The 23140-nt window shown below is 52.0% G+C and overlaps 13 protein-coding genes across 13 annotated transcripts; 8 read left to right on the top strand and 5 right to left on the bottom strand.

The window, feature by feature from the left end:
* Positions 1 to 8: 8 nt before the first annotated feature.
* BZA70DRAFT_270718 (NADP-dependent oxidoreductase domain-containing protein) lies at positions 9 to 1535 on the top strand. Its single transcript, XM_064911350.1, has 5 exons — positions 9 to 312; positions 375 to 536; positions 616 to 942; positions 1016 to 1235; positions 1300 to 1535. Exons 1-5 carry the CDS (start codon positions 142 to 144, stop codon positions 1446 to 1448), a joined length of 1029 nt encoding a protein of 342 aa, XP_064770240.1. The 5' UTR covers positions 9 to 141; the 3' UTR covers positions 1449 to 1535.
* On the bottom strand, positions 1522 to 2569 carry BZA70DRAFT_252882 (uncharacterized protein; the record flags this gene model as incomplete). Its single annotated transcript, XM_064910729.1, has 4 exons — positions 2346 to 2569; positions 2233 to 2303; positions 2010 to 2170; positions 1522 to 1940 (listed from the first exon to the last, which is right to left on the bottom strand). The coding sequence occupies exons 1-4, from the start codon at positions 2511 to 2513 to the stop codon at positions 1522 to 1524; spliced, it is 819 nt and encodes a 272-aa protein (XP_064770239.1). The 5' UTR covers positions 2514 to 2569.
* A 42-nt stretch (positions 2570 to 2611) lies between these two features.
* BZA70DRAFT_270713 (uncharacterized protein) lies at positions 2612 to 3575 on the top strand (the record flags this gene model as incomplete). Its single annotated transcript, XM_064911349.1, has 1 exon — positions 2612 to 3575. A coding segment is annotated over exon 1 (490 nt), but the record flags the coding sequence as incomplete, so codon positions are not given.
* On the top strand, positions 3443 to 5395 carry BZA70DRAFT_6407 (AFG1-like ATPase-domain-containing protein). The gene is made up of 2 exons (XM_064915279.1): positions 3443 to 3914; positions 3970 to 5395. The coding sequence occupies exons 1-2, from the start codon at positions 3569 to 3571 to the stop codon at positions 5208 to 5210; spliced, it is 1587 nt and encodes a 528-aa protein (XP_064770237.1). The 5' UTR covers positions 3443 to 3568; the 3' UTR covers positions 5211 to 5395.
* Positions 5396 to 5974: 579 nt separating this feature from the next.
* BZA70DRAFT_6388 (Xog1 Exo-1,3-beta-glucanase) lies at positions 5975 to 7542 on the top strand. Its single transcript, XM_064915275.1, has 2 exons — positions 5975 to 7063; positions 7128 to 7542. Exons 1-2 carry the CDS (start codon positions 6101 to 6103, stop codon positions 7425 to 7427), a joined length of 1263 nt encoding a protein of 420 aa, XP_064770236.1. The 5' UTR covers positions 5975 to 6100; the 3' UTR covers positions 7428 to 7542.
* Positions 7543 to 8089: 547 nt separating this feature from the next.
* On the top strand, positions 8090 to 8979 carry BZA70DRAFT_252877 (thioredoxin-like protein). Its single transcript, XM_064910728.1, has one exon. The coding sequence runs from the start codon at positions 8230 to 8232 to the stop codon at positions 8929 to 8931; it is 702 nt and encodes a 233-aa protein (XP_064770235.1). The 5' UTR covers positions 8090 to 8229; the 3' UTR covers positions 8932 to 8979.
* On the bottom strand, positions 8980 to 11069 carry BZA70DRAFT_270709 (phosphoribosyltransferase-like protein). The gene is made up of 3 exons (XM_064911348.1): positions 10655 to 11069; positions 10406 to 10491; positions 8980 to 10349 (listed from the first exon to the last, which is right to left on the bottom strand). The coding sequence occupies exons 1-3, from the start codon at positions 10878 to 10880 to the stop codon at positions 9063 to 9065; spliced, it is 1599 nt and encodes a 532-aa protein (XP_064770234.1). The 5' UTR covers positions 10881 to 11069; the 3' UTR covers positions 8980 to 9062.
* A 517-nt stretch (positions 11070 to 11586) lies between these two features.
* Positions 11587 to 12222, top strand: BZA70DRAFT_264587 (uncharacterized protein; the record flags this gene model as incomplete). The annotated part of the gene is made up of 1 exon (XM_064910911.1): positions 11587 to 12222. One exon carries the CDS (start codon positions 11587 to 11589, stop codon positions 12220 to 12222), a length of 636 nt encoding a protein of 211 aa, XP_064770233.1.
* A 224-nt stretch (positions 12223 to 12446) lies between these two features.
* BZA70DRAFT_6356 (Sec34-like family-domain-containing protein) lies at positions 12447 to 14645 on the bottom strand. Its single transcript, XM_064915272.1, has 7 exons — positions 14430 to 14645; positions 14032 to 14360; positions 13639 to 13975; positions 13207 to 13581; positions 13060 to 13151; positions 12849 to 12982; positions 12447 to 12780 (listed from the first exon to the last, which is right to left on the bottom strand). Exons 1-7 carry the CDS (start codon positions 14547 to 14549, stop codon positions 12671 to 12673), a joined length of 1497 nt encoding a protein of 498 aa, XP_064770232.1. The 5' UTR covers positions 14550 to 14645; the 3' UTR covers positions 12447 to 12670.
* A 493-nt stretch (positions 14646 to 15138) lies between these two features.
* Positions 15139 to 17258, top strand: BZA70DRAFT_286566 (Gaa1-like protein; the record flags this gene model as incomplete). Its single annotated transcript, XM_064913877.1, has 3 exons — positions 15139 to 15413; positions 15480 to 16488; positions 16551 to 17258. 3 exons carry the CDS (start codon positions 15139 to 15141, stop codon positions 17256 to 17258), a joined length of 1992 nt encoding a protein of 663 aa, XP_064770231.1.
* A 1093-nt stretch (positions 17259 to 18351) lies between these two features.
* BZA70DRAFT_286565 (pyridoxal phosphate-dependent transferase) lies at positions 18352 to 19880 on the top strand (the record flags this gene model as incomplete). The annotated part of the gene is made up of 2 exons (XM_064913876.1): positions 18352 to 19554; positions 19626 to 19880. 2 exons carry the CDS (start codon positions 18352 to 18354, stop codon positions 19878 to 19880), a joined length of 1458 nt encoding a protein of 485 aa, XP_064770230.1.
* Positions 19881 to 21062: 1182 nt separating this feature from the next.
* On the bottom strand, positions 21063 to 22119 carry BZA70DRAFT_286564 (uncharacterized protein; the record flags this gene model as incomplete). Its single annotated transcript, XM_064913875.1, has 5 exons — positions 21063 to 21088; positions 21148 to 21239; positions 21325 to 21448; positions 21774 to 21835; positions 22061 to 22119. The coding sequence occupies 5 exons, from the start codon at positions 22117 to 22119 to the stop codon at positions 21063 to 21065; spliced, it is 363 nt and encodes a 120-aa protein (XP_064770229.1).
* Positions 22120 to 22235: 116 nt separating this feature from the next.
* Positions 22236 to 23134, bottom strand: BZA70DRAFT_270698 (uncharacterized protein). The gene has a single exon (XM_064911347.1). The coding sequence runs from the start codon at positions 22780 to 22782 to the stop codon at positions 22468 to 22470; it is 315 nt and encodes a 104-aa protein (XP_064770228.1). The 5' UTR covers positions 22783 to 23134; the 3' UTR covers positions 22236 to 22467.
* Positions 23135 to 23140: the final 6 nt, after the last annotated feature.

Here is a 23140-nt window from a genome sequence, read left to right as displayed (position 1 = left end):
CGGTTGCTAAGCGGCCGGCGTTAAAGATAATTTATTTAATCACTGGATCTCCCCGCTCTTCCTCTTTGATCTTGATATCTTCCTGATAGCACTCATCCTCCTCTTCCTCTTCACCAATTCCTCTCAGAAACACTCATCATCATGACTGAATACGACCCCAAGGACATGGAGTTCCGCTTCCTCGGAAACACCGGTCTCCGCGTGTCCTGCCTCTCGTACGGTGGTTGGCTGACCGTCAGCGAGGACAGCGAGAAAGTCACCAAGGAGTGCTTCGAGATTGCCTGGAGCCGTGGCGTCAACTTCTTCGACACTGTGCGTCAGCACATTCAATTGCTTTGTTATTTGTCGTGTTTGTTGCTAATTGAGTGTTTTAGGCCGAGATCTACTCTAACGGCGAGTGCGAGACCGTCTTCGGCAACGTCCTCAAGTCGCTTGGCTGGAAGCGATCCGACTACGTGATCTCGACCAAGCTCTACTTTGGATTCGGCGAGAAGAGCCCCAACGGCCGCGGATTGTCGCGCAAGCACTTGATGGAGGTGAGCAATTGACGTGTTTTCTTATCTACCTGCCTCTTATCTTTACGCCGAATCGACGATACTGACTTTCTGCGCCCAGGGCTTGGACCAATCACTCAAGCGTCTCCAGCTCGACTACGTCGACGTCATCTTCGCGCACCGTCCCGATCGCGAGGGCGTGCCAATGGAGGAGGTCGTGCGTGCCTTCACGCAGATGATCAACGACGGCAAGGCCCTTTACTGGGGAACCTCGGAGTGGTCGGCGTTCGAGATCGAGCATGCGCACCACATCGCGACCAAGTTTGGCTTGATTGCGCCTATCGCCGAGCAGCCCCAGTACTCGGCCTTCCACCGAAACCGCTTCGAGGCCGAGTACAAGCCTCTCTACGACCTCTACAAGTACGGAACTACCATCTGGAGTCCTCTGGTGCGTTACCTCCGATTAAATGAAGATTGGCTTTTATCTGGTTTACTTTTGACGCTGACATTACTATTTGCAGGCTGGTGGTGTTCTCACCGGAAAGTACAACGACGGCTTCGCTCCCGGTACCAGACTCGGCGACCAGAGCAGCCCTGTCGTTCAGCGTATCCGCAAGCAGTGGGAGACCCCCGAGGGCCAGGCAAAGATCGCCAAGGTGCGCGAGCTCACCAAGATCGCTGACCGTGTCGGCTGCACCACCGCTCAGCTCATGCTTGCTTTCCTTTTGAAGAACAAGAACGGTGAGATCCCCCTCCTTTTTTTGATCTGTTGTCGTGGAACGCATAGGCTAATTTCGGTATTTAGTGTCTACTATTCTCACTGGATCGTCGAGAGCCGAGCAGGTCGTCGAGAACTTGGACGCTTTGAAGGTGTACCGCAAGCTCACCGACGCCGACGTCGACGAGATCGAGGCTATCCTCGACAACAAGCCCGACTACGCTGCTCTGTACTAAACAGCACGACCGTCGCAAAAAAACTTGGTGATTTGTTAGCGATATCGTACAAGTAGCTATGAATACAATCCCTCTATTTTGCCAAATTATTGTAGAGCGCCGCCGCGATGATTGCCTTTGCGTCCAGCGTAGCCGTGATCAAGTCACTAAGCGGCACAACCTTCAGCGTAATCTTTTCCCGCTCATCCTCCGCCCCGCCCGCTCGTCCTTCGAGCTCCTCGATGTCGCGCGCATGCATCAGTTTCCGACAATAAAAGAACTGCAATTGCTCGTCGAGCGCGCCCGCGCTCGGGAATATGCCGCCAGCGCGATCAGCGGCGGCAGACAGCAGCGGGCGCATGTCGTCTGCGACGACCTCGATCCCGCATTCTTCTTTCAGCTCGCGCTGGGCGGCGAAGGACAGCCGGTTGTCTTCGGGGTCGTACATGCCCGCGGGGATTTCGGCCATTGCCATGTCTGCGCCTGCGATGCGGGGTTGGATTGTGATGATTACTTTTGCCTTGCCTGTCGAGTAGTTAGAGCAGCTGCCAGAGATGTAGAGAGAGAGAGAGGAGGACGTACTGTCGTCGTAATCTGCTGGATTATTAGCCGCGGGATCGAGCGATGGATAGACAAGCACAAGGATGGCGACGCTTTGTCCTCGGAGCAGTACAATTCCCGGTAAGCTGCTACCGGTGTCGTCCTCGACCAGAGCTTTGATTTTCAGAAATCCAAGTTTCGTTCTGTGATTGAGGATCTCGTTAGATGAGAAGGAGCACAGATAGAAGAAGCAAAGAGGTGTCACCCTTTAGCAAAGAAATCGGCACTCTGGATCTCAATATTCTTCAACTGATAATACTTCCCCACACCACCGCTCTCCTGTCCCGCACCCCCTTTCTTCACAAACCCGCCCTTGACAGCCGTGCTCGCGAGGCTCGCCTGCAACCGCTCAAACCACCTCACAAAAGGCGGGAACTTCTGCACCTGCTCCGCACCGAGTGTGGAGGACAGGTAGGCCGGAATCTCAACACGCACAGAGTTGTATGTAAAGCTTGTCGCGAGCATTTTCTTTGCTATGTTTGCCATGCTTTGGTACAGGAAAGCGAGAACGAGGAGGAGGAGCAGATGGGGGAGTTTTTGAGATGTCGAGGACGGGGAATCTCCCAATGAGCCGCACGGTTGGAGGACGCGAGGTCTGGACTTGTAGAGCTGCGCTGGCTTTGAAAGCTATCCTACCTGCTTCTTGACGCGCGTTGTGCTGCTGGCCGAGGAGTAACTAGAGCTGAGGAGGTTGGAATAACTGGAAGATACGGAATTACTGATAGACAGTGTTTGTTTTGATTTTGACAAGAAATAGCACTCAGAACGAGATCTTCAAGTCGGGTTGATAACCATGTTCAACGCAAGACAGATCAAAGTGGGTAACCACGCATTCGCCCGTCACCACAGTCGGCATCGACATTTCTGTTTTAAAGCTGGAAGTGTTGGGATTATACACACTGCGCCGCTGTCGCTTTCATCTGGGACGATGCGCTGCCGCGACCGGGATGGTATCTTCTGCCGGCGCGAGCCGTCTGCCGCGCGACGATGCGAGTTTAGCACCTCAACAGCGCGCGCAGCAGAAGCAGCGGCACGATCTACAAACACCGGCAGCAACCACGACTCTCAACCCACAGGTCTGACAATCACCGACCCGCTAATCTTGTACCGGCAGTACGTCGACTCCGGCCGCATCCGCCCGGACGAAGCACAGCACCGCGCTGCGATCGAGTTCCAGAAGTTGTACTACCGCGTGCGAGACTATATGCCGTCCGGGGACTTTGCGCGGCAAATTGAGAAGCTCTCTGAGCTGCTTGATGTATGTGCTTTGTGTTCGTACCTGATTTGAGGATTGGGATCTGACTGTTTGGGAATAGGAAGAGGCAGAGGCGGAGCCGAAGAAGAAGACGGCGTGGTATAGTCCCGAGCGAGAGACGTTGTCGCTGATCAGGAGGCTCTCGGATGAAGAGGAGGTTTTACTGGTTGAGTCTCCTCAAGGATTGATGATCCACGGTGACGTGTATGTGTTTCCCTGCATTTGACTCTCTGCTGCTAATTGGACCGATGGCTGATTGTATTGTTACAGAGGGAGTGGAAAGTCGATGCTGATGGACTTATTCGCCGCGTCTCTGCCGCACGGCTCGAAACGACGCTGGCATTACCACAGTTTCATGCTCTCAGTCTACTCGCGCATCCACCGCGAAACCCAACGGCACCAGCGACTGCGCTTCCTTCCCGACAGCTCGGTCAAGAAGCAGCGGATCAACCTGCAGAACGAGTACGTGCTGCTGAAGATCGCGCAGGAGTTGGTGGAGGAGAGCGCGGTGCTGCTGCTGGACGAGTTTATGTTGCCGGATATTGCGGCGGCGAAGATTGTGCGCACGCTGTTTACGTATTTTTTCAAGATGGGAGGGGTGCTTGTTGCGACGTCGAATCGGTTGCCGAAAGGTAAGTGTACATATTTATGTATGAGCAGAGAAGGATGCTTACGAGTGTGGTGTAGAGCTGTATTCTGCTGATTTCAAGAAATCGCAATTCGGATCGTTTTACGACATTCTTCAGGCGCGATGCATCTCATATGACATGCGCAGCCAACGTGACTGGCGTCGGATTCTATGCGAGGAGTCCGCGGTAGAGGAAGCAGACAAGCGACGGATACAGCGATACTGGGTCGCTGGCCGGGATCCGGAGGCCGCGTGGGAGGAGATGCTGCGGGAGATGACGTCGTCGGCTGCAGATAATAGGGCAGAGACTGCGAACGAGGATGTCGAGGAGATCAAGGTGTACGGCCGAACGGTGCGGATTCCGTGGGCGAGGGACGGGGTTGCAAAGTTTACGTTTGAAGAGCTATGCGACTCGCCGCTTGCGGGCGCGGATTACATTTCGATTGCGTCGCGGTACCACACGGTGATTCTGGACGGCGTGCCGGCGCTGCGGTTGAACAAGAAGAACCAGGCGCGGCGGATGATTACGCTGCTGGACGCGCTGTACGAGTGCCGGGTGCGGCTTGTGGTGAGAGCAGAGACTGAGGCCGATGAGCTATTTTTTCCCGAGATGAAGCGCCACGGCGTGAGCGCGGCCGAGGTCGAGGTTGGTAAGAATAGCCGTGGCGCGACGCAGCAGCAGGAGGAGGAGGAGGAGGACTCGCTCGAGTTGGAGATGTACTCTGAGGTTGATCTGGACCTGTCAAGTCCGTACCGACCGAATGTGTCTGCGTACGACGAGACGGAGAAGGAGAAGACGTTTGCTACGGCGGCGGCGCCGGGGGTGGCAGACGGACGCGAGACAGGGGAGGGTCAGACGAGTGATTACACGCGAGCGTCGGCGTTTACGGGCGAGGACGAGAGGTTTGCGTTCAAGCGGGCAATCTCGCGGTTGAAGGAGATGACGGGTTCGGACGCGTGGTGGGAGCAGGAGCGGTGGATGCCGGTGGACGAGGCGGTGCGGACGTGGGAAGGGAGTTTGAGTTTACAGAACAAAAAGAGCAAGGGTGGTGTTATAGAAGACGGTAGCGAGCGCGCGGGATTACATGGACGATGGGAAGGTACGGAGACGAACGCGTTTCAGAGATATAACGAAGAACCGGCGCCGCGATTCAGCGTTGCGCATTTCTGGTCGATGGTAAGTTGGGGGCCGGGCAAGCGGCGTGACGAGCGCACGCGGCGGTGGATGCGCGGCGCGGAGGGGTTTGGAGGGGAGGGAGAGAGAGAGAGAGAGAAAGAGCGGAAGCGAGAGGAGGAATGAAAGACAAAAATGCAGAGACGGGCTGATATTGGTTTTTGGATATCCACCGGAATGAAGGCGAGCCGGAGGAGGCAGGAGGTAAATAGTGAGAAAATAGAAGTTGATGAGGTCGGAGATGAGAATGAATGAATGTGACAGTGCGGAGTCCGAGCAGCACGCGCCGACGGAAATAGAGATGGAAATGCAGATGCAGATGCGACGCAGCAGACACAACAGACGGAAGCAGATGGACGAAAACAGACAGACAGAAGCAGATACAGAACAACAGACACAGACGCTCTCTCTCTCCCTCCACCACAGGCTCTTCCAGGCCCTTCAAGCAAGGGGTTCTGGTCGAAGCCAGGGGCGTTCTTAGTTCACGAGGCTTTCCTCACAAAGAACAGAAGAGTTTAATTTTGTGAGCACAATAGTCTGGCCGGTGCGCCTCTCCGCGCAGGGCATGTGCAACCGCTGACGGACCAGCGCATCGTCGCCCGAGCACACCCAGCAGCACCTCGTCGTCGCTGTGACGAAGTGCGTCGCCGGTGGTTTGTTTACGTCCGCGAACACCAGAACCGCGACTGAGAACCGCGGTCGTCGGCTTCGTCTGTGTGCTGCGTGGCTGCTGTGTGGTACCTGCGCGACCTGCCTTGTCCATTTCGGGACTAGTGTTGTGCGGCTGAGTGCCTTTCTTGGAACGCGACCGACGCGCGGGCGTCCGAATTGATATCGGCCCTGCTTCCCTGTTCTCTCGTCAACTGCTATAATTCTCGCTCTGCTTGCTTGTAGGTGACTTGTTGCTGCTGTATATCTCTGCTGCACCTTTTTTCTTGAGCACATAGAGCTTCTTCCTCTTCTTCTTCTTCTTCTACTCCTACTCCTCCTCCTCCTCTGCCTCATCTTCCCCCACTATGATCCTCGCGCGTATCCTCCCCCTCGTCGCCTGTCTCGTCCTCGCCGTCGCGTCCCCCGCCCCCGCCCGTCGCTGGCTCAATTTCGGCTACGGCCTTGGAGAAAAAGTCCGCGGTGTCAACATCGGCGGCTGGCTTGTTCTCGAGCCCTACATCAACCTCTCGCTCTTCGAGCAGTTTGGCGACTCGAACGGCCCCGTCGACGAGTACCACTTTTGCCAGACACTAGGTAAGGACGCGGCCTACTCGCAGCTCTCGCAGCACTGGGCCAGCTGGATCACGCAGGACGACTTCACCCAGATCGCTGCCGCCGGTCTGAACCATGTGCGCATTCCTATCGGATACTGGGCGTTCACGCTCCTGGACTCGGACCCCTATGTCCAGGGCCAGGTGCAGTACCTCGAGCAGGGTCTGCAGTGGGCGCGCGAGGCCGGACTCAAGGTCTGGATTGACATCCACGGCATGCCGGGCTCGCAGAACGGGTTCGACAACTCTGGTCAGCGCGACGTGCTGACGTGGACGTCTGATGTGTCAAACTACCAGCTCTCGCAGCAGATTGTCGCGAACGTGATCAAGACGTACTCTGCCTCGGAGTGGAACGACGTCGTGGTTGCTATCCAGCCCGTGAACGAGCCGCTGGCGAGCAACGGCGTGATTGACATCAACATGGTCAAGGACTACTACGGCTACAGCTACGAGCAGCTCCGCACCGAGTCCGGCTCCGACATTGTGCTTGCCATCCACGACGGCTTCATGGGCACGACCTACTGGAACGACTTTATGACGTACCCGGACTTTTACAACGTCATCCTCGACCACCACGCCTACCAGGTCTTCTCCGCCGGCGAGCTCTCGCGCTCGATCGACGACCACATCTCGTCTGCCTGCGGCGAGGGCACAAACATTCAGGGCACCACTCTCTGGACTGTCACCGGAGAATGGAGTGCTGCTCTGACAGATTGCGTAAGTAGAGAGTGTTTTATCTTGCATTGTATGTGTAGCTTCTCTAACCTCTTCTTCCATCTAGGCCAAGTGGCTGAACGGATATGGACGCGGCGCGCGCTACGAGGGCCAATACGACGGCAGCCCATACTACGGCTCGTGCACGGGCAAGTCAGACATCACGACGTGGTCGGACGACGACAAGGCGAACACGCGCAAGTACATTGAAGCGCAGATGGACGCGTACGAGCAGGGCCTGGGCTGGATCTTCTGGTGCTGGAAGACCGAGGGCGCGCTCGAGTGGGATTTCCAGGCGTTGATCGCCAACGGCCTCGTTCCGCAGCCTCTCGACTCGCGGACGTATCCGAACCAGTGCGGTTTTTAGACGTGGAGGCTGATTGTTGCTGATACCAATTGTGAATTGCTTTTGTTTTTGTGTCTATAACTACCTTTTTCTTTTTTATATGGCTTTTAATACTTTTACATTTTTCATGGTGAATGCGGCTTCGAGTGGCGACGACACCGTGCATGCATTGCATTAGCGTGAGTTGTCTTCTAGACTGCATTGCGGACCTGAGCAGCAGCACGTCTTTCATCGTCGTCGTCATGTAGAGAATGCGACGGGAGATTAGGATGGCGTCGGATGTCGTAGGCCAAGAAAGGAGAAATCAGAGTTTTTTTTCCAAGAAATGCGCGGACGGGAAGAGAGAGACGCGTCGGGCGGTTACCGAACGCGAGACGCGTCGGTCGGTTACCGAACGCGGAAAGGCTGAGAGGACAAAGAAAGCAGAGAAGCGGAGCAGAAAGCGCAGAGACGCGTCGCAAAGAAATGTAAACAAACAACAAGAATAATCAAAGACGCCTGTTCTGTTCTTTCTGTTCTCGTCTTTGCTTTTGTTTTATAAATAGCAACCACGCAATCAATCAATTTTATATTATAAATTAATTATGTAATCTACTTAAGCTTTTCTGTCTCATTGTTGCTAGCCGAGTTTGGCTTTTTGTCGGAATTTACTTTTCCGTTTGTATTATGTCATTGCTTAGTGAGCACATTGTTAGATAAGCGGTTAGATAACGATTGAGAAATAATTGTGCGGAGTAAAGGGGCCAGGACATTGATACGATCCGATACTGGACTGTTCTGCCTTCTGCTCCCCTGTCTTCTGCATCTTCCTCCTCGTCACTGCATGTACTCGCGCGCAGTTTGCATCCTCAGATCCTGTCGTATACCAATGCCTCCTCGAAAAGTCAAAGAACCCGTCGACCCCTCCACCCTCCGTCGCTCCGGCCGGTCGCGGGCCTCATCTTCTTCCTCCACCGCAACAGCAGCAGCAGCGGCCGAAATCCCTGCGAAAACCACCAATGCCAAAATCGAAAAGAGCAGCAGCAAACCCGTGTCCTCCCCGAAGCCTGCTACAACTACCACCGCTACTTCTGCTGTCCTGGAGCTAGGCGACGCGCTCCCCGACGTCGCGATCGAGACGCAAGACGGCGAGCCCGTCAACCTCGCGCAGCTCGCGTCCTCGAAGAAAATGATTGTGATCTTTGCCTACCCGAAAGCCAGCACGCCCGGCTGCACGAGACAAGCCTGCGGATTCCGCGACGAGTTCCCGAAATTCGACGCCGCGGACGTGGCCGTCTTTGGTCTGTCTGCCGACTCGGTCGCCGCGCAGAAGAAGTTTAAGGACAACCAGAAGCTGCCGTACGATTTGATTGCGGATACAAAGTATCAACTGCTGGGGCCGCTCGGTGCGAAGAAGACTGCCGCGGGTGGCATCGTGCGGTCGTATTGGGTGGTCAAGGACGGTAAGCTTGCCACGAAGGTTATCGGTGTCAAGCCTGAGGATTCGGTCTCAAAGTCTCTTAAAGAGGTTTTGGAGTCTAATTGAGTGTCTAGATAATAGATCTGAAATATTCAAAAGCACTAAAAGCAAATTGTATATTCTTTATCGTTGTAATCTATGTTTTTACCACATGTCCTCTCCTCACCCCTTTTAACTATCAGCAATCTAAGCAACAACTACCTATAATCAGCAGTGTTATAAAGCCCAATATCGACATCCGCCTTGCCCTCCCCGTTCACCAACGCGTTATATCCCGCCTTATCCGCACTCCGCTCGAGCTCCTTCAATCGCGCGTTCTGGAACCGGATCTTATCCAAATGCTCCAAATACCCGTTCTCGACCCCGGTCACGTACTCGCCCGTGAACACGCCGACCTCGAACTGCTTGATCGCCGGGTTCTCGCCCGAGACGGCCGCAATCAGATCCGGCAGCGTCTGGTAGATCACGTCGTCGGCGCCGATCGCGGTCGCGACCTCGGCCTCCGTGCGCGAGTACGCCACCAGCTCTTTTGTGTCTGCGAGATCGATGCCGTAGATGTGGTTATACCTGATTGGCGGCGCGCAGCTGGCAACGTACACTTTCTTCGCGCCGGCCTCGCGCGCCATCTGCACAATCTCCTTGCTCGTCGTGCCGCGCACAATCGAGTCGTCCACAATCAGCACGTTGCGGTTCTCAAACTCGAGGTCCATCGCGTTCAGCTTCGTCCGCACCGACGACCGCCGCGCCTGCTGGTCCGGCATGATGAACGTGCGGCCGACGTACCGGTTCTTGACGAATCCCTCGCGGTAAATGATTCCCAGCGCGAACGCGAGCTGCAAGGCCGCGTTGCGAGACGTGTCCGGAACAGGGATAATCACATCCACCTGCTTCTTCAAATTCTCGAGCCCGCCGAACCGCTCGACCAGGTTCGCCGCAAGCTTGTCGCCCATCGCCAGATGGCTTCTGTACACCGAGATGCCGTCCATGACCGAGTCTGGCCGCGCAAAGTACACGTACTCGAAGATATCCGGCGTGTACGACAGCTGCGGCACAATCTGGCGAATAATCGGCTTCATCGTGGCCTTGGGGATGATCACCGCCTGGCCGGGAAGCAGGTCGGTCCACTTCTGACACCCTTGCGCCTTGAGCGCGACGGACTCGCTCGCCATCAGATGATCGACGGTGCCGTTCGCGTTCTGGCGCTCGCCGATGACGAGCGGTCGAATGCCGTTCGCGTCGCGGAAGCCGATGAGACCGAAGCCGGCGAGCATGCCGATGCAGGCAAACGCGCCGCGGCACTCGCGGTACACGCCGCCCAGCGCGGTGAAGATGTCTTCCTCGTTCACACGCACTTTGTTGGTCTTCTCGAGCTCGGACGCAAACACGTTCAACAGAAGCTCAGAGTCTGAGTCGGTGTTGATGTGGCGGTGGACGTCCTGGTCCAGATATCGCCTGAGCGCCGGCGCGTTTATAAGATTGCCGTTCTACATCTGTTAGCTCTTTCCTGCTTAGCAGTACGGTGTCGATAAGAAAAACTCACATGAGACAGGATGATTCCATAAGGCGAATTGACGTAGAACGGCTGGGCCTCCGAGTTGGCAGAGCTTCCACTTGTCGGATATCTCACTGAAAACGAGTTAGTCTTAACACCGATAACCACCTGCAAAGACCTGCCGCCTTCCACCACAAAACACGCATCATATACAGCAAACTAGCTACTGAATAACAGTATCCAGCAGACCAAAACGCAATACACAACTAACAGACAAAATAGACAAAGATGACTTACAATGTCCGACTCCCATGTTCCCGATAAGTCCAAGCAAGCGCTTCTCGTTGAACACGTCTCTAATCATGCCGTTGCCCTTGCACTGGTACAACCGACCCCGCGGTCCGCAGCTCACGATACCGGCAGCGTCCTGTCCACGATGCTGCAGGAAATGCAGCGCCTCGAGGATTTGCGGGGCCGCGTTGGCGCACTGGTCGGCAAGCAAGATTCCGCAGATACCACACATTCTCGTATGTTGAAGATGCTGCTGCTGCTGTAGCTGCTGTTATGCACGTGTATGCTATGAGTAAATAAACACCCTGCAAGCTCGATAAAGCTAGCGGTTAAGCTGGTAGAGGTCTTGGAGTAGCCAAGTCGCAGCTGGCAGACTATCAGAGGAAGAGCGAGCAGTGCCCCGGACCGTCCGAACAAATTGCTCCAAGCGCAGCGTTGGGAATTTTTTTGATTTTCTGTTATTTTTTCGCCTTCTCCCAGTGCGCCGCATGCACAAAACAAAGACGTGTTATGCCGTATTAATGCAATAGTACTGTGCTTTATGCAGCTGTACTGCGATCTTTTGCTATTATCGAATCTAATGCTAAACCAAACACAATTACAATACTTCTATGAACAATTCTACTTTATCTTTCTCATAGCATTTAATCTCAAGCAGCGCGCTACAGTTCCGCACGCAAAACACCGACACCCGGGTCCAGCTGCTCAATCAGGAAACCAAAACCCTCTGCTCACAACCCCTACTCCCGTGACTTCTGCGGCTCACTTTCCAGGCACGTGATCACATATAATGACGTCATGTCCATCTCCTCCACACACACCTCCCCACAGTCGCACAGTTACGTCAAAGGGTCCTATTCGCCTCCTCGTCCGCCGTCTCTTTATATTCTCTTGATCTCCTGCTCAAGACAACGTACAGATAAAACTGATATAGCACAATGCAGCACTCAACATCGTCCACCCCGCAGTTCATCGCACCGCCCGAGCAAGCGCCCTCAGACGCCACTATGCGCATCGACTCCTTCACACCCCCGAGGATAACCGGCTTCACGACGCCGACCTCGTCTACATTCTCGGAAGACAGCCTGCCAGAGTATCCCGACACACCCGCAGACGAAGACGGCCACGACAACGACTCCACTATGGAGGTCACCCCGACAGCCACATACGCTGCGCCGACCTCTGTGCCTTCGAGACCAGAGTCGCGATCGTCGACCTTGTCTGGCGTGTCCACCACCGCTGTCAAAGACGGCATCGAGGGCCGTCGCGTGCACCAACCTCCTGACGCCTTTCTCTCGTCACTGATGAGCGCTTACAACCAGCCACAATCCCACCATCGTCACCACCAGCATCACCGCAAAACCCCCTCTGCAACGTCAGAGCCCGCGGTGGGTGACAGTCAACCTCCCCTCTCGCGCTCGTCGTCGTATACTTCCTCCACGTCGTCATATACCACAGACAGCCTGGGTGCAGCTAGCTACGCCGCCACTGCCGTCACGCCGACCACCACTACCGCTACAGACGACTTTCCGGCCGCGCCCCCTGCTCCTGCTGGCCAGATCGCCTCTGGCTAATCACATTTGACGACTATAGCGAGATTTTGTTTGGTATATCGATATTTAAAGATGATAAATAGTCTGTGCCTCTCAGTGTGTAAAGCAAAAAGCGAGGCAGCTTATTGGGGTGTTTGTGTGTCTGTGTCTGTGTTTTGTGTAATTGTGTGTTTGTGTTTTGTGTGATTGTGTGTTTGTGTTCTAATTGTATCTCCACAACGGGATAGAGCTTCCCCCTCTGTATCTTTAGTCGGTCAATAAATTCAATTTTAGTCAATCACTTTACACGCTCTATACACACTGCGCAAAACATAGCACACATAAACAAAAAACATTAGAAAAGAAAATAAAATAAATGAGATGATATCGTTAGATGTGGTGATTGATACTCATGCCGTCGCCCTTATTCCAACTAGCTTTGCTCTGCTGTCTCCGTCCGGCCACCAGTAACTGGACAACAGAATCAAGATTAAGCGTATGCCTGCATCCTAAACACCAGTTTCATCTGGGCATCCTGTAACGTGGACTGGAACAATTTACCGAAATCCAGTTGCGGGCGATCAAAGTATCCGTCATCAGCTACACGCATCATATGTTAGCACCCTTCTTACAAAGCCAGCAAAAATATTAAAAGGAGAAAACAATACCTTCTTCACCGTCCTGGGTGGAAAGCCCTTGCAGCAGAGAACAAAGCTCGTAAAGAACTTCGGCTCGCTTCTCGTGAATGATGCGGCTTCGAAGCACGTCTTGCAAAGGTTCGCATAGCGATTCAAGGAACTCACTAGAAGAGTAGAACAAAAGTCAGAAAGCTGCAGAAACGAGAAACTAATCTGGAATTAGAGAGAGGGAAAATCGTACTATGCGACACCTTCGCCTTCGGTGAATAATGCGTAAAATAACTCATACTCGTCCATGCACACAGTTCTCATGTATGCAATCCCTTGCCGTGTCTAATCATTCAGTTAACATCATTTTCTTCCAAAAGACAGATTATGTGGACCATACCAGCTGCAGCAACTCTGCTATCGAGCCCTTCATATCCATAACCCGCTTGCTAATCACCGGAATAATAAGCTTCCTCCGCGTATTCGTATAATACTTGTAGCAATCCGCCAGCAGCCCAGAATACTCATCATGCCCTTCGCACCGTTTCCGGATCTCGTCCGTGAGTCCCTGCAGCACCGGCGCGTCGACCTTGAACTTTGTGTAGAAGAGCGCGGATTGCGTGGTCTCGTTGAGTGCTTTCGCGGCTATTCGCGTCTGCACGTCGCTGGCGACGTCGCGGATCGCGTTTATAAAGTGTACGCGGATTAGCGTCAGTGCGCGGGTCATACATTGGCGGAAGCGCATGACGTATAAATCTATGCCGTTGAAATTTGGCTATCGAGAGATTGTTAGTCAGTAGCATCAAAATTCAAAGAAAAAGAATAGACTTACATGAGCATCGCAGTAATCGATACATTGATCAAGCGTGCTCAACATCTGCTTGAATCCCTCTTGCGTCACAAAGTCTGTACCCGGCATATTAAGCCTCTTCGTGATCTCCTCGAGCATATTGAACGGCTTCAAATGCCGCTCGATATCGTCCGCTAGAGACTCAAGCCGGCTGTGCTCGACCGAGAGTTCGTCGCAGGCGTCCTGGAACGTCGAGGTCTGCTTCCGCACAGCGTCAAAGCCAGCGGCAAGAGTATCGAGGAGCTCGAGCATGCTGTTGGCTTGCGCGACAAATACCTTGCAGGATTCGCGGTGTGATTCGGCCGTGGCGTGGAATTTTCTAAATGCCTTTGTCAGTGACGGTAAACGAATGCAACGGCAGGTGAGTTGGCTTACAGAAATTGTGCATCCTCGGCATCTTGAATCTCCTTTTCAAGTGAATCATACACATCCATCAGCGACAATTCATCATCCGAGCCATATATCAGATTATTTCTCTCGACGGGCGTGAACGGGTACATGAGCGACAATGGCTTCAGACTGCTCTCGATCCCGACCTGCCGACTCGAATCCATCTCTCGTAGTCGCGCGATTCCAGACATTGAATTGCTTCGTCTCGCGGGGACGGTGTACTCTGGAATCTGAGGGGCTGCTCGTCGGGACTGCACTACTTCTTCGGCCACATGTCGTAGACTTCCGGGTCGTGAATCGCGCGCGTCGGGGGACTATGCGGACAAAGAAAAGCAAAAGCGTTAGAAAAAGAAATGCAATAGACACGGCTCGACAATCCATACCTGAACGTGTTCTAAAGCGACATCTTGCAGTATCGATTTACGTCTCCGCCGGATTTTCTGCGGTGTGGGCTGCGGGGCATATAGTGAGGGACTGACGTGATACGCCCAGTCGTCGTACATTTTGGCGCCTCGCTTGGTGATCAATCAAACGGAGCTGCGAATGGCTTTGTGAAGATATGTGAAAAAGCCGCCGAACGCACCGCGCACACAGGGGAAGAGACGACAGCTGGATTCAAGGTGCGGTGGGTAGCCAGGTGCTGCGACCACTACAGCACGGAAACAAAGAGACGAAGCTGCTGCTGAGCCTGTAGAGTCAGCTTTGGCAAAGAGCAGGCTTTGAGTATGAACCAATGCTGCAGAAATATTTGCGGATTCCTCGAGGCTGCACGCGGCGATGAGTTGCGAGCGGTGTGGGAGGCTTTCGCTTGGACGCGCAGTGAAAACAAGGTTTGGGAGACAAAGCACAAAGTCACTGAACACCGCTTCTGCTCAACCCCGGCGCTGCTGCTACTTCCAGGTTGAGAGGCGTTGGCTGTTCTTTCCACTGGTATACGCTCAATCGGTTGTTGTCTGCCGATGATTTAGTCAGACGAGCTGTTTACACCACACCGAGACTTTCCATGGACGCTTTCTTATCTGCGATCAATCCCTTCACAGCCCTTCATACACGAATATCAGATCAAAACACGCCCAGCACAACACCTCAGAAATGTCATTAATCTCCCGCCTTCAGCGAAGGCTGCTGGGAAAACTAGACAAGCGCTCGTTGATCTCGGTTCTTCCGGTGGTGTCGCTGCTCATGATCTTTGCCGGCATCGGCTTGCTGTTCGTCTTGCCTATGGACGGACAGTTTCGACGAACGTACATCTCTGAGAACGCGCTGCTGCCAGGACAGGCGCATACGTACTTTAAAGACTCGGAGGAGAATATTTTGCGCGCGTTTCGGGAAGAGGTGAGAATGTTGAAGGATGTATCAGAGTCAGAGTACGTATCTATATTCACTTTTGTTTTGTTACGCTAGCTCACTGCATACTGACTGTTTTCTTCTAGACGCGCGGTGGTCATCGAAAAGTGGATCAATGATATGGGATACAAAGCAGCCATCCACAATTGGACCTTTTCGCACTACGACGACGATGTAAAGTCCGGATCGAATGTGTACGGCGTGCTTCACGCGCCCAGAGGAGATACAACAGAGTCAATGATCATCTGCGCGCCCTGGATCAACGGCGACGGCGATTTCAACGAAGGCGGCGTGGCGCTCGCGGTTTCGCTCGCGCGCTATTTTACGCGGTGGTCGGTGTGGTCTAAGGATATCATTCTCGTGATTCCGTCAGATACGAGCTACGGACTGAGTAAGTGGGTAGATGACTATCATTATACATCAATGTCTGCTTCCAGTGGTGCGATCCAGGGCGGCATCGTCCTGGATTTTCCAGGGGTTCACGAGCACTTTTCTCGTATTGAGGTCAAGTACACGGGATACAACGGCCAGCTGCCGAATCTTGATCTCATAAATACGGCCGTGTTGATTTGCGCACACATGAGTCTCAACGTCGTCGTCCACGGCGTCACGGGAAGTGACCACGACTACGAGAACCGTGCGATGACGCTGTTCAAAGGAATCTCCGATCAAGCCTTCTCAGGCCTATACAAGCAAGGCTACGGCAACGAGCCGTTCAGCGGCTGGCGTGTTGACGCAATTACGCTGAAAGCCGTTATGGATCCGCAATCGATGCCGTTCACGCAGATTGAGTTCGCAAAACTCGCCGAGTCGGTCCTGCGGTCAATCAACAACTTGCTCGAGCATTTTCACCAGTCGTTTTTCTTTTACCTCATGCTTTCGCCATGGCAGTTTGTCAGTATTGGAACTTATTTGCCCGCAGCTATGCTTCTCGGGGCTAGCTATACTATCAAGGGCATTTACCTGTGGATGACGTCGACGCAGGCGGTCGCTGGACAGTCTATGATCGAGGCTGCGAGCGCATTCGGACTGTTCCTGGTGGTTATTGTGGCTAGCTCTGTGTTTCTTGCTGTGATCAGCTGGGCACCTTCGACTGTATGCTACACCTTTTTGTTCTGATTGAGTTGATATGCTAACCTTAATACTCATCAATATAGAACGTTTTGACCGTCTACGCAATTCTAGTTGTGGTCTCGGCATTCATGCCACTAATAGTCAGCAAATTGGTCGGCGTCAAGCCTAAATCATACGTCAACAAACTGCGATCTTACAGCTTGATCTACGCAGGCCTGGTGCTGACGACCTTAAGCACACTAAACTTCTCGCTTGCGCTGATTCTCGGCCTCGCTTTCTCTCCGCTCGCACACCTCCTGTTTCTCCCCCATGACCAGTCGCGAGGCTTTAAATCCTCTATCGAATCGCTGGTGTCGTCCCTGGCAACTATAGTGACATGCCCATGGGTTTGCCTGCTGGCGTACTTTAGAATCGTTGTGCAGCCACCGACGCCGGAGCAGCTTGTGTTTCCGCGGATTGTCACGTCGATATCTATCGGCGAGCTGGAGAGTTTTCTGATAGAGATGTTGTGGAAATGGAGGGCGTTGGGTGTGTGGTCGTTCGTGCCAATTTTCTTTATGGTGTGGATGCCGGTGTGGTTAAGTGCGTGTATTGCTATTACTATGCAGATATCGGAGAAAGAAAGTGCTAGCGCGAATGGCACTGCGAAGGAGAAGGAGAAGATTGAGGAGAATGTGGGGAAGAAGGTTGAGAAGAAGGCCGAAAAGAAGGCTGAAAAGAAGGCCGAAAAAAAGAAACAGGTTACGAGGTCTTCGATGAGGACGAGGAGTGCAGACAAAACTGTGATATAGCAGTCGTTAAGAGAGATCGCATAGAGTCTCCCGCTTAAAGCATGGGACTTTGGCTCTCAAGATTTGCTCACTTGTATTTATTCTAGATATCACATCATTCGACTAAAGCATGTAGTTACTTGCAAGTGATTGGTTTTCATTTGAAAATAGGAGAAGGACTGCCTGTCGTTCACAAGGAGTGATGGCGGATCACGTGCATCTTTTCTCGGAAAAAAAAAGTTCCGGTGGCAGTAGCAGGAGCAAGAACAAGGTACCAGCTCAGTGCACCGAAGAGAAGCAATAGTCAGCGATACCGCACAAGCAAAAGTCTGAGCGTTTGCGATATAACCTTGAGTATGATACGGATTAGATCTGGACGGCAGGGGATAACGCAAGCTTCACAGTTTCGGCAAACGGTTTAACAAATCGACAAGGCCGACAAGGACTGTGCACCTGGATCTTTATTTACAATTTTCCTATTTCCAGCTGCAAAGACCGACAGGCATTTAGATACAAAAGCAGAGAATTCAATAAGTTAACGCCTATTCAGAAACATCACCAGATAGTGCTGCACACACACATATCCCCTCGCGGCTCTGCTGGGCCGAGGAGGAGCAATATGCTGCTGCCGCTGCGGAGGCGGCGGCGCCGTACGGAATATTCGGGCCGAGACGCGGCCCTGCATATTCTCTGCTACAACTTCTACAGCAACCCGACCGTAGAAGAACATTTATGAAGATGGTTAAAAGGAACTGTTCATTGATATATTACTCACTATAATCATTTTTTTGGTTTTATAGATGGCGATCGGGGCTGGCAATAAAACAGAAAAAAAAAAAAAACAGGAAAAAATGACATCATAAATTAAACTCTCGTCCCTCCTTCACGTCCTTTTAATCCTTTCTGTTTCCCTCATTTTTTCTTCTTCTTTTTGTTTATTATTCATCATTCTCTCGTTGTCTCTTAATCGTCCTCGAGGACTTCTTCCATCCTTCACACCACAATGCTATTAAGACGCGCGTTTTCCAGCGTCGCGGCCAGAGCCGTCCCAGCCGCCGTGCAACCTGCTCACCACCAGATCCACCACCCTCCCATCCACTCCGCGATTCCAACAATGGTCTCTTCGCCCGTGCCCAAGAAGGCAGTCACTTTGGCCAACATGAACCGGAATCTGCGCCGCGCAGAGTACGCCGTCCGAGGCCGTCTCGCGATCCGCGCCGACGAGCTGCGCAAGACTCTGCTCGAGCACGAGCAATGTCCGCCGCCGCCAGCCCAGGCGTTGCCCTTCACGGAGATCATCAGCGCGAATATCGGCAACCCGCAGGCAATGGACCAGCAGCCAATTACTTTCTTCAGACAAGTGCTTGCGCTCGTTCAGTACCCGGATCTTCTCAAATCCGAGCACGCCGCGCAGATCTTCCCTGCCGACGCGCGCAAGAGAGCGCAGACCTTGCTCGATCACATCGGCTCGGTCGGCGCGTACTCCCACAGCCAGGGCGTGCCCTACATCCGCCAGTCGGTCGCCAACTTCATCGCCCGACGTGACGGCTTCCCTTCGAACCCAAAAGACGTTTTTCTCGCGTCGGGCGCGTCGTCGGCCGTGTCCTCTCTATTGCGCACGATCTGCGATGGCCCTGATTCGGCAGTCATGATCCCGGTCCCTCAGTACCCGCTCTACTCCGCCACGCTCACTCTCGAAAACGCGACCGCGGTACCGTACTACCTCGAATACTCTGCCCACGATATCGCAAACACCGTCCGACAAGCCAAGGCAAGCGGCCTCTCGCTCCGCTCAATCGTCGTCATTAACCCCTGCAACCCTACCGGCACCTGCCTGACCGAGGCCGAAATCAAAGACATCATCACGATCGCGGCCGACAACCGGCTGATGATCATCGCCGACGAAGTCTACCAGACCAACATCTACGAAGGCGAGTTCTTATCGTTCAAGCGCATGCTGCGCGAGCTGCAGCGCGACTACCCCGGCCGCTACGAGAACGTTGAACTCGCATCGCTGCACTCGACTTCAAAAGGCATGCTCGGCGAGTGCGGCCAGCGCGGCGGGTATGTCGAGCTCGTTGGATTCGACCCGGCTGTAGTCGATCAGATGTACAAGCTTGTTTCGATCTCGCTCTGCCCGGTCGTTACCGGCCAGGTCCTGACCGAGCTGATGGTTAACCCTCCCAGGGAGGGCGACGAGTCGTTTCCGCTGTACAAGAAGGAGTATAACGACATCTACAACTCGCTCAAAAAGCGCGCGTTTGATCTCTACCAGGCGTTTTCGCAGATGGAAGGAGTCATATGCGAAGAGCCAAAGGTATGTTTTACTGATATCTTGTTTTTCAACCCTCTGAATCTAAAACAGTCACTAACCTACGTCCTCTCCAGGGCGCGATGTACCTCTTCCCCCAGATCACAATCCCCAAGGCCGCAATCCAGGAAGCTGCCCGCCAGAACATGGAGCCAGATGAGTTCTACTGCATCCAGCTCCTCGAAAAGACCGGCGTCTGCGTCATTCCCGGATCCGGATTCGGTCAGCAGGACGGAACGTTCCATTTCCGCACGACCTTCCTGGCGCCTGGACACGAGTACATTGATCGGATGGTGAACTTTCACAGCCAGTTTATGGACAAGTACAGGTAGATCAGTTACCGCTAGTCTTTCACTGCCTTTTTTATCGTTCGAATTTTGGTTTGGTTTTGCATGCTTAAGTGAATAATTGGGAAAAGTTTGGTGTATGGGAATGCGCGAAAAAATGGAGTTTGAGTTTGGTCCTTTAGGGAAAAGTTTACCATTTGCTATTTGATTTCGCTCATTGTTTTGCCTTGTATCTGTTTGGTTTCGGTCAAGCATTCTGTTTATATTGGAGTACATAACTATCATAAAAGTTCTAATCTACTTTCTATTACTATCTAATTTTATCTAAGAGGTATCGATGGGGTATCCACAGAAGCACAGAAGCACAGAGCAAAACAGAGTCACAGAGTCACAGAATCAAAAGCCGAAGGTGCTCGACCGGAGACGTATCGTATCGTAAGGGCGCGTGTTCTCGTTTGTGTTCTCGTGCGTCGATATCCGTGGCGGACTTGTGGCGGAATAGAGAGGAATCCGGAAGGTAGTGCAGGCGGCTAGAAACATGTGTCAATAATCATCACGTGAGGAAACATAAGCGTTCAAGTGTAAGTACTAACCATCAGAGGAGGTCACTCCTTGCTTAAGAAGAAAGAGAAGTCATGGATCCAGTGTAGATGTAGATGGAGGTGGAGGTGGATCGCTGTTTCGCGGCTATTAAAACGTGTCAGTAAATCAAGTAAATTGCAGTTCAAAAAAGCTCATGAGTACTGACCATAATGAGAAACTGCCGCTAACTCGAGAAAAGAGTTATCATGTCCAGAGTAGCTGTAGGTAGAGGTAGCTGTCTTGATTTTCGTCTGGACATTGTTCCCAATTGTAATGGTGACTTGGGATAGGTGCTATGCGCGGCTAGTAAAATATGTCAGGATTTGATCAGATATAAGAGAAGTGAGCAGAAAGACATACCATAAAGGAGATTGCCGCTAGCACGATAACTCTTTTCTCTTTCTCTTTCTTCTTTTCTTCTTCTTTCATTCCTTCTTCATATTCTTTTTTCTTTATCATTTCAATTTCGTTTTTCTGTTTTTTTCTCTTTTCTTTTGTCTTTTTGCTTCATTTTTTTCTTTCTCTTTTTTTTCTTTTTTTTTCTTCGTTTTTCTTCATTTTTTCTCTTTATTCTTTCGTTCTTTTGTTTTTCTTTTTCTTTTCTTTCTTTTTTTTCTTTTTTTTCTTTTTTTTTTGATTTCAAATTCATAATATAATATAGATTGACACGGCTAGAAGCATGTGTTAGCATACATGAGGCAAAAGTAGAAGAGACACTGTAGGTACTGACCATAGTTGAGGAGCGCCGCCAGCATTGCGTGATAGAATATAGTGATGGTGGACCCAGAGTAGATGTGGATGGGGTCAAGTTGATCGTCACGGCTAGCAGTATGTGTCAGTAAAGGTATAGACGGAGAATAAGACATCAAAGAAAGAACTAACCATAGTGAAAGATTGCCGCTAGCACTAGGGGATAGAGCTGGACTCAAAGTAGTTGCAGATGTAGGGAGGTGCCTCGACTTGAGGATCACCTTGTCGGAGGGATGTGGATAGTCGTGGAGGAATATGAGATGGAGAGGTGAGGTGCACGACTAGTAATATGTGTCAGTGTCTGTCTATAAAATAAAGTGAGTTAAAAAGATACTGACCATAAGTTCAGGAGTTGATCCATTTCCATGATTTTTGAGAAGAGAGCCAGGTCTCTTTGAGATCTTTGAGGCTCTTTGAGGATGATGAGGAAGGAAAGAAGAGAGCGAGAGAGGGGGGAACGCCCTCTTTTTATATTCCAGGCCGGGCCGCCCGCATCAGTTCGCATCAGTCGCGTGAGTAATATTAAGTCGGCCTGGAAAATGATCCTGGTTGATGAAAAATGTCCTAATCGGGAGCATCAGCAGACGCGGCGCGAACAAAACTCACGCAAAAACGAACTTAGCCCGCTATTGTTTCGGGCAGGATCAGAGATATCGACGTCCAGCAGCCTGTAGTATCCAGTAATATAATCCTTTCAACTTATTCCATGTAGCGTAGCATCAGAGCTTTCGAATCCACCTGAAATCGATATATTTGCTGCTGTGTCGGCGCGTCGTAGGGCGGATTGGGAAACAGACGTCCTTCACCCTCCAGCGGGATTCCCATCGTACACCCTAGATTTGGGAACTAAAGAAACAGAATCAAGATACATCAGACTGACTATAGGTCCATACATTTTGCGGGATCCATACGTGTTGATCGTCGTAGCATAGCATCGCGGAGTGGTTTTCATGGGCGTAGTCGAGCGGAGAGAGCAGACGCAAGATAGTCGGCTGGGTCTGTATCATCGCCCGAGATCGGTAGAAAGACAAAATTTCAAGTTTGGCACATCATTAGAACACGTCTCAATTTGAAAAGAGGATGGTTGAAGCTGGATGGCTGTCGATGTTGACGCGAAGCCGCCAGCTCCCTTGTTGTGGTGATGTGCGTGTTACGATGTTGCACCCTTGTGCAACAATAACCAAAGCAGTGTCTCTTCCCTCCATGAGCCATCCCAATCTATTACTTCGAAGACATATGCGCCCTAGAATCAGATCGCGCCAGTCACGGCGATATGTATTTGGTTCGTTTGTCAGAGTATCTAGAGACCACTGAACAGACATCGGCTTTTAACCATGGCAGACAACAACAGGTATATCGCCCGGCATTCAAGGACAGAGAAACATTCACTTAAAGCACGGCAGCCTTGTTCAACTCCTTTGTACCGAACCGCTACTAACTCATATCTATAAGGTCGATCTACCCTTGAAACTTCACAGAGTTCTGTGGACCACTTTGCTCTGAGCACACCAAAGTCATCACACAAGCAGCGTGCAGCATGACAACAATGACTCAAAGAAACACAGCTAATGATATTACAGTATGGCCAGAATAGCATGCATACTGCATACTGCATGTTACTATCACCACCGATTGCTGTTGTTGTTATGACAGACAAAGCATCAATCAACAGAAGACAGTCGTTGCTTCATCAAACTCCCCACAGCTTCGCAACCCCAGCAAATTTTGATAACTGCTTGAAGCAAGGGCAACAAGCCACGGTGCATGATGGCAAGTTTGATACTATCAACCAAATCGAGCACGTCAGATGTTGCTCCAAGCTTGCTCAGAATCACCACAAAGATTCAATCTGCAAGCAGGGAGATTGCAATTCCCCTTTCTGAGAGCCTCGATAGTGCTATATTTGACTAGAAGAGGCTCTGCAGAGGGGACCGTCTAACCGAGTGTTGGGTTGTGGATGTGGCTTTCCGAGA

The sequence above is a fragment of the Myxozyma melibiosi genome (assembly GCF_037950935.1).
Source record: "Myxozyma melibiosi strain Phaff 52-87 chromosome Unknown BZA70scaffold_1, whole genome shotgun sequence".
Lineage (NCBI taxonomy): Eukaryota > Fungi > Ascomycota > Lipomycetes > Lipomycetales > Lipomycetaceae > Myxozyma > Myxozyma melibiosi.
The sequence above is the reverse complement of the archived record's forward strand: the minus strand, read 5'-3'. Positions and strand labels throughout refer to the sequence as shown.